General features: G+C 59.2%; 3 protein-coding genes across 4 annotated transcripts; 2 read left to right on the top strand and 1 right to left on the bottom strand.

Annotated features, from left to right (window-relative positions):
• Positions 1–1,591: 1,591 nt before the first annotated feature.
• JDV02_001255 (uncharacterized protein) lies at positions 1,592–5,304 on the top strand. Of its 2 annotated transcripts, XM_047982167.1 has the most exons (3): positions 1,592–4,404; positions 4,461–4,599; positions 4,656–5,304. In XM_047982167.1, the coding sequence occupies exons 1-3, from the start codon at positions 2,421–2,423 to the stop codon at positions 4,753–4,755; spliced, it is 2,223 nt and encodes a 740-aa protein (XP_047838129.1). In that variant the 5' UTR covers positions 1,592–2,420; the 3' UTR covers positions 4,756–5,304. The 2 variants fall into 2 exon arrangements, with proteins under 2 accessions (XP_047838129.1, XP_047838130.1); XM_047982168.1 differs by having other exon boundaries at positions 1,592–4,599.
• Positions 5,149–6,613, bottom strand: PUP1 (Proteasome endopeptidase complex). Its single transcript, XM_047982166.1, has 2 exons — positions 6,202–6,613; positions 5,149–6,086 (listed from the first exon to the last, which is right to left on the bottom strand). The coding sequence occupies exons 1-2, from the start codon at positions 6,325–6,327 to the stop codon at positions 5,397–5,399; spliced, it is 816 nt and encodes a 271-aa protein (XP_047838128.1). The 5' UTR covers positions 6,328–6,613; the 3' UTR covers positions 5,149–5,396.
• Positions 6,614–6,826: 213 nt separating this feature from the next.
• JDV02_001253 (uncharacterized protein) lies at positions 6,827–11,810 on the top strand. Its single transcript, XM_047982165.1, has 3 exons — positions 6,827–7,272; positions 7,339–7,996; positions 8,054–11,810. The coding sequence occupies exons 1-3, from the start codon at positions 7,171–7,173 to the stop codon at positions 11,608–11,610; spliced, it is 4,317 nt and encodes a 1,438-aa protein (XP_047838127.1). The 5' UTR covers positions 6,827–7,170; the 3' UTR covers positions 11,611–11,810.
• The last annotated feature ends 132 nt before the right edge of the window (positions 11,811–11,942 follow it).

The following is an 11,942-nucleotide window of genomic DNA, read 5'->3' as shown; positions in this document are numbered from 1 at the left end:
AGACGAGCCAATCTGTAGCCTTCGAGCCTAATAACGGTGAATGCATGCATGCATGCATGTACATGTCTGTCAGTCTGTCCTTCAAAGTACGTACCTAGGTACCTCTTACCCAGCATGCCAGCCAGTGGAGGGACACACCACCGTGCCTGAAAAAAAAAACAGAGAAACCACCAGGCGCCACCCCTTTCGTTCAGAGCCCCTCCCCCCTTCTCTGGAAACCAAACCAAGACCATGCACCCCAGACGCGCAGGCCGGTGGCGTTGCCAATTATAATCCCCAGGCCCCTGACACCATTCGAGGGCCCCCCCGCTCCGGCTAGGCTGGAAGGGGACTGGTCCTCCGTGGGCGCTGAGAGCAACTCGACTCGTTGCAAGGGCGGGCGAGGGCCGGCCGTGTGGACTGACCACTGACGGGAAACGGCGAGAGACCCCCAGGCGGCCTGGCCTGGATCAAATGAGGGAGGGAGGGCCGGCCGGCTGGGCAGGGTCTCGCCTCTCCTAGCGACGCGAAGTGCACCTTTGTTCTTTGACGCAGACACGCGAGCAACGCATCTCGGCTCTGTGATTGCAGCATTTTCGCTTCTCCAATGTGGGAAGGGGGGGGGGTTGCCTTGCCTTGATGGATGTTTGTTTGTGGTTGATGAGGGCCCCCCAGGGAATGATGATTAGGTTGTCATGTGGCGGCCCGCCGTGGCAGTTCAGTTCCAGGGCACCTCTGGAGGGGCCCGGCAGGCACCCTGGGCGACGACTTTGAACGGCCTGGGCTCCAGAGCACACACTCACACGGGCTCTTCTTCCAGGTTGTAGAGCTTGATTGAGCCCGAGCACCCGCCCGAGGCAGCAGGAGCAGGCATACCTTATCCATGGATGGGTGCACTGAGCCCCCGACGCATAGGACGTTCTCGTCTCCAGTCCCAACTGCTTACCTACTACTTACCTATTACCAACATCTGCAATTTGTACCAGATGCCACCAAAATGCGCGCCTGTGAAGAGGAGAACCCGTCCCAGCCCAGCCAGCACCCACCTACTACTTACCTTACCTTAGTACTAACTTAGTAGCACTATGATAACCTACATACCTTCCGTTCTATTAGGTTGCCCCCCACCACGGGCAGGGACCTGGACCTCGTACCACACCTTGGTCCTGGGAATGTCCACCTATAGCACTCGAGAAGGCACCTAAAGTTCAGCCGGGTGGCACTGGCAACATCGGCGAGCGCAGCGGGTGCCGCCTCCCACCATACCACCCACCAACCTGAGGTGCAGCCGGGGAGCTCGAGTCGTCATTCATCCATCCAGGGCGCCGTTTTAGCACTCCTTCCAGGGGCAAGCCGCCTCGTATTAACCCGCCCATCCCGCCCACCTTTTTCTTGTCCTCCACTGTGGGCACCGTTGAGCCACCCACCCACTCACTCACAACCACGGCCACGGCCACTGCCACTGCCACTGCCACTGGTGCCACTGCCACTACCACGGGGGTACTACTAACCTCCCTGAGGTACTACACCTCCTAGGTACCTACCTGTAGTACCTACTCAGGTACTACGGCGCCGGTCACAACCGCCACCCGGACCTCACCACAGCACGGCAGCTACCTGCGACCACCGCCACCACCCCGACCTGACCTCGTCCGCCTCCACAAACACACCTCTGCGCCCTCCCCCCCCTTCTTCCCATCCCCTTCGTCGGCGCTCCTTCACCTCCTTCTCGCCCTCGCAACAGCACCAGCGCTGCGCGCAAACAGCAACCTTCCGACCCGACGGCCAAGCCAGGATCATCGACCGCAGCCGGCGACTCACGCTCCTTCTCGAGACCAACACCTACGCCCTTTCAACAGTCCCCGCGACTCACCAACACCAACGTCCGCACCCCCCTACGCACCAATCGCCAACGACGGACCTCATTGCGCCCGACCGCCCCCACTGCTTGGCGAACTGCCACCCTCTCGCAACGCCTAAGCTGCCGTTGTCAAACGCCTGCCTCGCTGCTCGCAGCCACAAAGCCGGATGGGATTGCAACTTTTGTCGTCCATCACAAACACGCGCGTGCCTGCTCCCGCCGCTCCTCGACGTCCTTCGATGCCCTGGCCGTCGCGTGCCCATGCGACAGACGGAAACTCTCATTAACAGCGCATCGATACCGCAACGACCTACGGTCAGCGGATATTCACGCGCGACCCCGTAGCGGGCCAGGCGCATATTGGCCGTTAAGGCCCCTTGGCTCTACCCCCAGATCTCTTCTCCGTCACCGGCCATCTTGAGGAGCCCCAGCGAGCGAGCGAAACCGCTGGATCCCCTGCCAGCTCCCGATTACAACCTACCCAATTACGCCGCGAGACGGCCTATAGTCCCAGAGGCTTGTGCCCCGTTCTGTATGGTATCGACCTGCGCTGGGCAAGTAGTGCCAGACGAACACGATCATGGCCAACCGCCCGAGCTTGCTGGACTTGCGAGCCAATTCGAATCATTCTGGAACGTCGACCTCTTCCAAACCACTACGCTCCCCACGCTTACACGTGGCCGGTGAGGCGCCGCCGGAACTATCGCCACTGGATGCATTCGCCCTGCAGAGTCGACTGCTGGCCAGGCAGTTGCAGGAGAGCAACAAGGGTGGCAACAGAATCAGCCGGCTACCGCCCTTGACAGTCGAGAGCCCTTTAATCCAACAGGGCCGCTCCGACTACTTTCGCTCCATGTCGTACGACGCGTCAGACCCAGATGAGTCTCCAGAGCTGGACAACTCAGGGCTCGGCCTGAAGACCGCAGTCGAGGAAGCCTTCACACCTGAGGAGCGGCCCAGGTCGATGCATCCGCGGATGAGCCAAATCCCGCCCACGCCCGATGAATCGGTCCCGGTCCCCCTGTTACCGGACCATGCCCGGGACCTCTCGCGAGGGCGGAACCTGAACACGGTTGACGAGAGCCAGAACCTCTTTGGGGCGCGACGGGATCGGTCACCGTCGCCCCTCCAGAGTGACACGCAGTCGCATCTAGAGAAATCGCCCGCGCGCAAGCGCGAGTCGCTGGCACTGCCGACATCACAACACAACGTGTTCGCGGCCGACTCACTTGACAAGTCACGGCAGGACAGTTTTGATGAGCTAGGCCTCGCACCCCCGCGCAATGTGTTCCCGAAACGGTCGTCGAGTATCATGTCATCACCACCGACTGGGGATGACGACGCGTCGAGCAACATGGCTGGGTCATTTCACTCTCTGCCAGCGCGAAAGCTGTCTTCCGGCAGTGCCGCCTTCGCCAATGCCAACCCTTCGCCCGCGATCGGCTCCTTTCGCCGGTCGCCCTCGGTGGCATCCGACTCCTCAGCCCTCCCACGGCCATCCTTCAACTTTTCCCGCCCCCTCAGCCGAGCTGGAACTCCAGGCCTCGACATGCCGACCAGACAGGCATCATCCGACAGCCAACCTTCTTTTGTGCTCGCTGACGACTCCGCCCACACCCCTGTCAGCATGCATAGCGAGGCTTTTATGGACCAACAGATGGATGACGGCACAGGTGCCGCTCCGTCCTATATTTATTCCAAATTTTCTCTTCCTAGAGGAAAGGTGATACAACGCTCTGAGCCTTCGGATGGCCAGCCTGGTGCAGTTTTCCAATGGGAGCCGCCAGCTATACCTTCAAGCAATGCACATAGGCATCCCCTAGGGGCACCGCCGTCGCCCCCAACGCGGCCGTCAAGCTCTTCAGCAAGAACTGTGCCTGACGATGCTGTAAGCATCATGAGCAGCATCACGAGGCCCTCAATGGACGCAGGGAAGAGAAGCTTGGAAACTTCAAGACTCGGTCTCACGGCCCAGACATCTTCTAGCAGCAGCAGACCATCTGCCGACGCCGGGCGTCCCTCTGAAGATGCACCCCGTGGACGAACGCGCACTTCACCCTCACACGATGCAGTGGCGCGCGGGCGAACTCCGGCATCAGCCGGTACCAGCGACTCCGCCAGCACGATACGTCCCTCGCCGACGGTTCGCTCGCTTCCCCCTTCAGCATCTACCATGACTGCGGAGGAGCACTTGGCCAAGGGCATCGAATGCCACGAGAATGGCTCGTTGAACGAATCAACGTATCATCTTCGGCATGCCGCCAGACAGAACAATCCCACTGCTATGCTTCTTTATGCTCTGGCGTGTCGACACGGCTGGGGCATGCGAGCCAACCCGAAAGAGGGTGTGCAATGGCTGCGAAAGGCTGCGGAGCACGCCCAGGTCGAGATCGCAGATGACGAAGATCGGGCCAAGGAAGGGAAGCCGGCCAACTTCCTCGAGACCAAGGCACGTAAGGCGCAGTTCGCGCTGAGCATTTACGAGCTTGGCGTCAGCCACATGAACGGCTGGGGCATCGAGCAAGACAAGGTGCTTGCGTTGCGATGCTTTGAAATCGCCGGCAGTAAGTTGACATGACTTTGTGTCACACTCCTAAGCAACGTAACTAATCGTTCTCAGATTGGGGCGACGTCGACGCTCTCGCGGAAGCAGGCTTCTGTTATGCACAGGGAATTGGGTGCAGAAAGGACCTCAAGAAGAGCGCCAAGTTTTACCGCATGGCCGAAGCCAAAGGTATGAGCATGGTAGGCAACAGCTGGTACGTTTCTTCTCTCCCGCGTCGTGGCGCGCGCGACACTCATGCAGTAAATCTAGGATACACAAGTCAAAGTACAACGACGAAAGTGCCAAGGACAAAAGCAAGAAGAAGGCCAGAAGCAAGTCGCGCACACGGACAATGTTTGGTCTTAAATGAGGCCTGTGGCCCCCAACACACAACCTTTCACGATCATGACCTCTACTATCATACCCATCTACATCGGAGTCTGGGGCTGCATCACACACGCACAAACAAAGCACACAAACACACAAACACATGCACTGGGGATAACTTGCATCTTGAGCGGGTCAAACAGTTGACTGACAACTGGCTACAAACGAATACGACGGCGTCGTGAGGTGCGCATTGGAGGCGCCCGTTGACTGGGCGAAAGCCTTTGGGGTTCTTGGCTGCGGCGAGCATTCCGCCAGCTTTATTTTGTTCCTTTCACTTTTCCGCGCCCTGTACGGTGTAATAGGGCTTGCGCCATGTTCAATTCTTTTGTGGATCGACTTACTGCGTCTGGCTTGTCCGCCAGCGGCTGCGTATGACTCTTGTTGTTTATATCTTCAGAGGGGGCTTGAGATTCTCAGGGTTTAGGCTAGACCAGGCATCCAGGAGCACGCACATATTCACCTAAATTTGCGCAATTTTGACTTGCACTTGTATGGTTTGCCGCCTTGGCGTGGTTAGATAAACGCTTCCATTTCTAGTAAACCCGAAGCGCAGTTGTTGTGTGTTGATACATTGACCTCCAGCGCCCTCGGATGCCCCTGTCTGTACATGAAGCCTCTCATCTAGCTGTCCACCTCCATCGTATCGCCCTCGAGTGGCACCTCTTGGACGCTGACATACCGCCCAATGTCGTTCTTCTGGATGATCTTCTCGTTGAGCACAGCAGTTGTACCCTTGGGGAAGGCGTAGCTCTGCAGCTTGGCGCTCTTCTCGTTGGGCTTGATGAAGTTCCGCTTCAGCGTCGTCTTGTCCTTTGTGATGATGGCCACGTCGACGTTGGAGCCAGAGCCCAGATCGTTGAAGATACCGGCCAGAATGGCGTCGCTGGCAAGCTTGACGGCCTCGTCCTGCGTCAGGTTGGCCTTCCACTGCGTCTCGAAGACGCTCATGGCGGCAAGACTGCCGCTGCCCATCGTGACGTACGGAAGCTTGTCAGTCGAGCCGTGAGCGTGCACGGTGAAGAGGTGGGTGCCGGTCGGGTCGCAGCCGGCGACGACGAGGTAGGCCCCGATATAGCCCTGGTAGCGGAAGAGGTGCTGCTTGAGGAGCGTCATGCAGGTGACGACGCGGGGCTGGCGGCCTGTCGACAGGGAGTGCAGCTCGAGCTGCGACGAGATGAGCGCCGTGGTGAACTCCGTGTCGGCCGCGGTGCCGGCGCCTGCGCACCAGATTTGGGGGGAGATGTAGTGCAGCTTCTCGCAGTTCTTGTCGGCGACGATGGGGCCTGACGTGGCGCGGGTATCGGCCGCGATCTGATTTATGAAAAGGTCTCGTTAGACACGGGATAGCGCGCCCCCCGTTGACTGACTGCAGTCTGCAGTCGAACGGGGAGGAGGGCAGAGAGAGGACGCTTCTTGGGCATCATACCACTACGCCGCCATCGAATATGCAGCCAACAATCGTCGTGCCCGTGCTTGTGGCCTTGGGTAGAGGCACGCCCCTCGCGTGCAGGGCCGCGTTGCGGTTATAGTTGGAGAAGTCGAAGCCCGGCATCGTGGGCGGTCGCTGCAATTCAGCTGACGGAGCGTCGCGGGGTTGGTTCCTCGATCCCACGAGGCTGACGAGAATGGCACTGAGAGAATTTGTTATCGGGGTGGGTGTGGGGAGATCGATTGCGGCTGTCGCGAATTCGGTCGTCGGCGATGAAGGGTGTTGAGTGTCGCGGATGAGGTTGCGAAGGCAGAGCTGCGGATGACGAGGCTCCAAAGCTGCCTCCAGAAACACGGGCGCGGAAGCAGCTCCCTAGCGGTGGGCGCTCCGGCGTGATTGGTGGCCGGGCTGCTGTGGAAATATGGAGGGAGCTGGCGCGGGCGCTGCTTGCCTGGCGACCAGGCGGGTCCACGCCTGGGGCTGTGGATGGTAGTACTACAGCTGGGCGTGCCGGTACGTACCGTGGCTGCTGAAGCCTGAGGTGGCCACCAGCTGTGCCTGCACGTGACGTCGCATGGTAGTAGGGGAAGAGCTCCAAAAAGTTGCTGGGGCAGGCTCGTCGCGACAATCACCATTGCTATTAGCCGCTCCCAAGGCCGCGATGCCAACGTAGCTCTGACTCGCCCTTTCTTCGCTCGCCCCGAGATCGACAACTTGTGACACTCGACGCGTCCCTGAGCCCCCCCGTTTCGTGTCTTGCCTAGACCCCTTTGGTCTTTGTCAAAAGACAGCTTAATCAACCCACGGGCCACCCTTGCTTTCCCCGGTTTGCAGCAGATTCTCAAGATCTGCGACGCCAAAATATCAAAACTGTCGCTCCCTCACGCAGACCTACCCACCGATGCGGCAAACCTCTTCATAATATCTCGAGCACTCTCCGGGGCTCTGATCTTCCTCGCCGCAAACATGGCCTTCGGCTTCTCCTCGAACGCGGGGAATCCCCTGGGTGGAGGTGGAGGTGCCGGAGGCGCAAACATGGGCCCCGATCTGGAAACCATACAGACTGAAGTACGCCCGCTTCTGCCGGCCATGGCATTTTTGGTTACACGGAAGCTCTCTCTAACTGTACTATAGGCCCTGGGGTTTCTGTCGGTCGCCAGCGACGCCAAGGTTCGTCTGACGAGCCCTTGGTCGTCCTCGCTTCCCGCCCCAACCTCGTCCCTCCTCAGCATCGCGTCGCGAAAGGGCCTCGTCGCGGCCGCTGGCCCCGATCAGCTAGTCATAGCCTCAACCGAGTCCGTTCGAAAAGCATTCGAGTCTCCGAAAGATGGCGATTCCGATGTGCGAAGCTTCGAGCCGCAGCTTCGAGTTCCCATGTCAATGCGGATCGCGCAAGTCGCCTTCACCGCGGACGAGAAATACTTGGTCCTCTCCGCTGAATCAGGTGGCGGACTTGCAGTCTATGAAGTACAAAGCCTTCTACAAGGCTCGACGAGCACTACATTCGAGCTCTCAACGAATGGCGAATCGCTGCGATCGCTGATTCCGAACCCGACGACGGAAAAGGCTGAGCTGTGTGCCATTGTGACGACCAACGGCAACTTGCACATGGCCGACCTCAATGAAAGGTTATTGAGCAGCACCCTCAAGACCCAGGTCAGCTGTGTGAGCTGGAGCACGAAAGGAAAGCAGCTCTGCGCCGGGTTGGCGGACGGCACCATCCACCAAATGACGCCGTCAGGCGAGGCCAAGGCCGAGATCCCGAAACCGCCTGGCCTGGACAACTGCCACGGTATGCAAATCCGGCTCGCTGTACCATATATATGTTCTGTTTCCTAACTTGCTGCAGTATCGTCATTGACGTGGCTGGAAAACAACCTGTTCCTCTCCATTCACACGACCACCAACGCAGATCCACCATCCTCGGTGTACCATATTATCACGAGGCAGCCACCGGCATCTTTCACGTTCCAGAAGCTTGCTGACCCCGTTGCCCCCTTCGCTCTCGACAAGACACCCCACCATTCCATCCTTCGATTGAAGGATTTCGAACCTGATCTCCAGGACCTCCTTATCGTGTCGTCTACGGCTTCTACGGAGATTGGCTTGCTAAGCCGATCCAAGGCGCCTCTAGCAACGGACAAGCCAGCAGATTCGATTACTAGCGTATTCACCACCACAGAGCTCCTGGACGATACCAAGCGACCGACACTACCCATGACTGACTCCATGGACGACTCTACGCCTGTCGGATTCGCCATTGATCTGTCAAGCAAGGACAAGGTTTACAAACCTATCCCGGCAGATGAAGAGCTCGAAGAGTCTCGGGGTCCTCTTCCAGGACTATGGGTCTTGACTCACGAAGGTATTCTTTGCTCTTGGTGGGTGGTGTACACGGATTCCATTAAGAAGGGAACGACCTACTCTGGCTTTGCAGCCCTCGAAGGTGCCCCAGCTGCCTCTACGCCGAAGCAGCCGGTACCTGCAGCCTCGAGCGGCCCATTTGGTAGCACTGGTGGTTCTGCATTTGGCTCGTCTGCAGCACCCGCCATGCCGGCGTTCGGCGCATCGACTCAGCTTGGATCGAGTTCATCGCCGTGGGGCGCTTCGGCCGCCAAGACATCGTCCAATACCGGCGGCGCTACCTTTGGTTCTAGTTCCTTCGGAGGTGCGCCGTCGGGCTCCCCGGCATTCGGAAAGCCGAGCGCCGTAGGGTTTGGGCAGGCATCGCAGGTTGGCATGAGGACATCGCCATGGGGCAATTCAGCTGGCGGATTCTCTGGCTTCGCTAAAGGCGGGAACAACCAGAGCCCCTTCGGAAGCGCAGCCACAGCCGCGCCCTCAGGGGGCGGCTTCTCTGGTTTTGCTAAGCAGTCGGGCTTCGCATCGGTGGGCGAGGGCAGCGGCGGCTCAAGCATCTTTGGCGGCGATAAGAAGCCCGCCATAAATCCTTTTGCGACCAGCGCATCCAACGCGGACACTTCGTTCCCTGCCAAGGACAACAAGCCGTCCGGTGGCCTCTTCGGCTCAACGCCGTTCAAGCTCGAGTCGTCCTTCAAAGCGGACCCATCGCAAAGCGATAGCAATGAGAAACCGTCCGCGCCGTCAGGATCTTCTCTGTTTGGCAACGCATTCGGTTCAGCGCTCAATGATGCGAACAGCCAGCCTCGATCAACGACACCCCCGGCCAAGGATGAAGACATGGATGCGGAACAGACGGAGCAGACGCCGCAAGCCGCGCCACCGAAGTCCCTCTTCTCCCCGCAGTCAAACGAAGAGTCGACTACGCCGAAATCGACTCCGGCGCCGGGCAGATTTGGATTTCCCTCATCGCCGGCTCAGGCTCCGGGGACGTCCCTCTTTGGCCAGCCCACCAAGCTCGGAAGCCAAAGTACTGGATTCTCTGGATTCTTCTCGCAAAGTGCATCAAAGCCCCCTGTCGAGCCAGAAACCCCCAAAATTAAAGTTGAGGAGCAGGATGATCCTCTGCCACCGGATACCACTAGCAAGGCGTCGTACCCTCTTGGAGAGTCCTCATCCTCTTCAGCGGCCTCGAATGCTGCCAACAAGTCGTTCGAATCGACGACGCCACCGAAGGCGGATGATGCGCCGCTGCCTCCAGATTTTACCGCCGCCGCCACGCCCAAACCTGGCAAGCTTTCGACAGACGCGCCATTACCGCCCGACTTCACCAAAGTCGGCGAGACGGTTTCGAAACCAAAGGAAGTGGATGACGCACCGCTGCCCCCCGACTTTGCCATGCCCTCTAAACCTGCCCCTGCGGATGATGCGCCTCTGCCCCCCGACTTTGTTTTGCCCAGCGCCCCGTCGAAGGAGGCGTCTGCTATCCCATCAGTTCCTGAGGATGAGGGTGACGAGAGTGACTTGGGCGAAGACAATGCCTCAGAGGGCAGTGGTGTGGATGTCGCGAAGGATCTCAGCCCTTCGACGAGCGGCCTTTCGCCAACTCCCGGGTTCACCCCACAGAGCTCCTTCGGAGGCTTGGGACGCCAGGCGCCTGCTACCGCCAAGGCGGACCAGGAGCGGCCAAAGCCGTTGTTTGGCGAGATCAGCCGCAACGCGCCGCTGTTCCCGCGGCCGAGTGCCGCAAGCCCCCGTTCGCCAAGTCCCGTTCGCGGCGCTGTGCCACAGAGGGTGATGAGATCTGACTCTGCTCGATCAGTCAGTGCCCCTGGAATGGCATCCCAGATACTGGGGCCCAAGAAGCCAGCGGAGTCACAGCTCGGGGCTTCGATCATCAGCCGGGAGAGACTAGCAAATGCCGAGGACCAATTCCTCATTCAGCGCCGGAAGCTGAAGGAGAAGCAAGAAGCGGAGGAGACGCAGCCTCTGGTCGACGAGGAAGACGACGAGCTGCAAAGGATCCTTGCTTCGGAAGTCGAGGGTACGCTAGAGCTGGACGAGTTCGTCGCGCACTCGAACGACGCGCCACCAGCCGAGGACAGCGTCCCATCTCAGGTCGAGGCGGTATATCGCGACATCAACTCCATGATCGATACGCTGGGACTTAATGCCCGCGCCGTCAAAGCCTTCACCAAAGGCCATACCGAAAGTCGGAGAGAAGGCGGTCGATCCAAAGAGGACCTTGAAGACCCTGACGACTGGGTGCTGTGCGAGGTCTCGGAGCTAGGCGAAGTCTTGGACATGGAGCTCCACAACGAGCTCGAAGACGGGCGAGTGCAAGATCTAGATCGAGACGACAAGCTAGATGCCTGTCAAGATCTAGCTCGCGACATGCAGAGGCTCCGGGCCAAGCAAGAGGACCTCAAGAGGGTCATCATGACACGATTGGATCCGGACCAGGTCGAGCTTGCCAAGACGCTTCCCCTGAGCGCGGAGCAAGCGTCGCAGCAGAACGACCTGAGGCGCGAGTTTGCCAACTTCACGAAGCTCCTCACTCAGGCCGAGGAGGCGTTGACGATATTGAAAACGCGAATTGCATCAGCCTCAAGCTCAGCAGGTCGCGCAGGTGCCAACGTACCGACGGTGGAAGCTGTAATCAGAACCATCAATCGGATGACAGCATTGGCGGAGAAACGGAGCGGCGACATCGATGTTTTGGAGACGCAGCTGCGTAAGATGCGCCTCGGGTCGACGAGCCGCGAAGGATCACCAATGGTGACGCCACTATCCAAGAGGAGCATCATGCTGTCTCCAGACTCAACACCGTCCCGCAACCTGCGGCAGAGCTTTTCAGGAAGCGTCATGTCACTGGGAGGGGCGGCTCGGGCAACGCCACCACGACGGAAGGTGAGCGGGTTCAGCCAGGAGGAGAAGGGCGGGTTGATGGCGAAAAAGGCGAGGCGTCAGGCGGTACTCGACAAGTTCAAGGAGAGCGTGGACAAGAAGGGCGTCAGTGTTTGGAACATGGAGGACATTGAATGAATAGGTAAAGCCTTCGGGCCTGCATGGGACTACCTATTCGCGTGACGGAGCAGACGAGCCGCAATGGCATGTTTAGGTATTGTGTAGCACAAATGTACTAACAACAGAGCACGCAAAATGCTCTTGCCGTGCAGCCCTCCTGGACTCATGTATGCGCTTCTACCCAGGTCTGGGCTACCTTTTTCAACATTAGAAGTGAGGATGACGATGAACGGCGACGGATGCCGGCGGTGGAGCTCGGTTCGGGCGACATGGGCACTAAAGCACGGCAGGCTTAGCGGGTCGAGTGCAGCGCCGGACGGTGGGTCTGGGCGCCGAATTGGGAGGGGTCC

This window comes from Purpureocillium takamizusanense, chromosome 1 (assembly GCF_022605165.1).
Source record: "Purpureocillium takamizusanense chromosome 1, complete sequence".
NCBI lineage: Eukaryota > Fungi > Ascomycota > Sordariomycetes > Hypocreales > Ophiocordycipitaceae > Purpureocillium > Purpureocillium takamizusanense.
The sequence above is the reverse complement of the archived record's forward strand: the minus strand, read 5'-3'. Positions and strand labels throughout refer to the sequence as shown.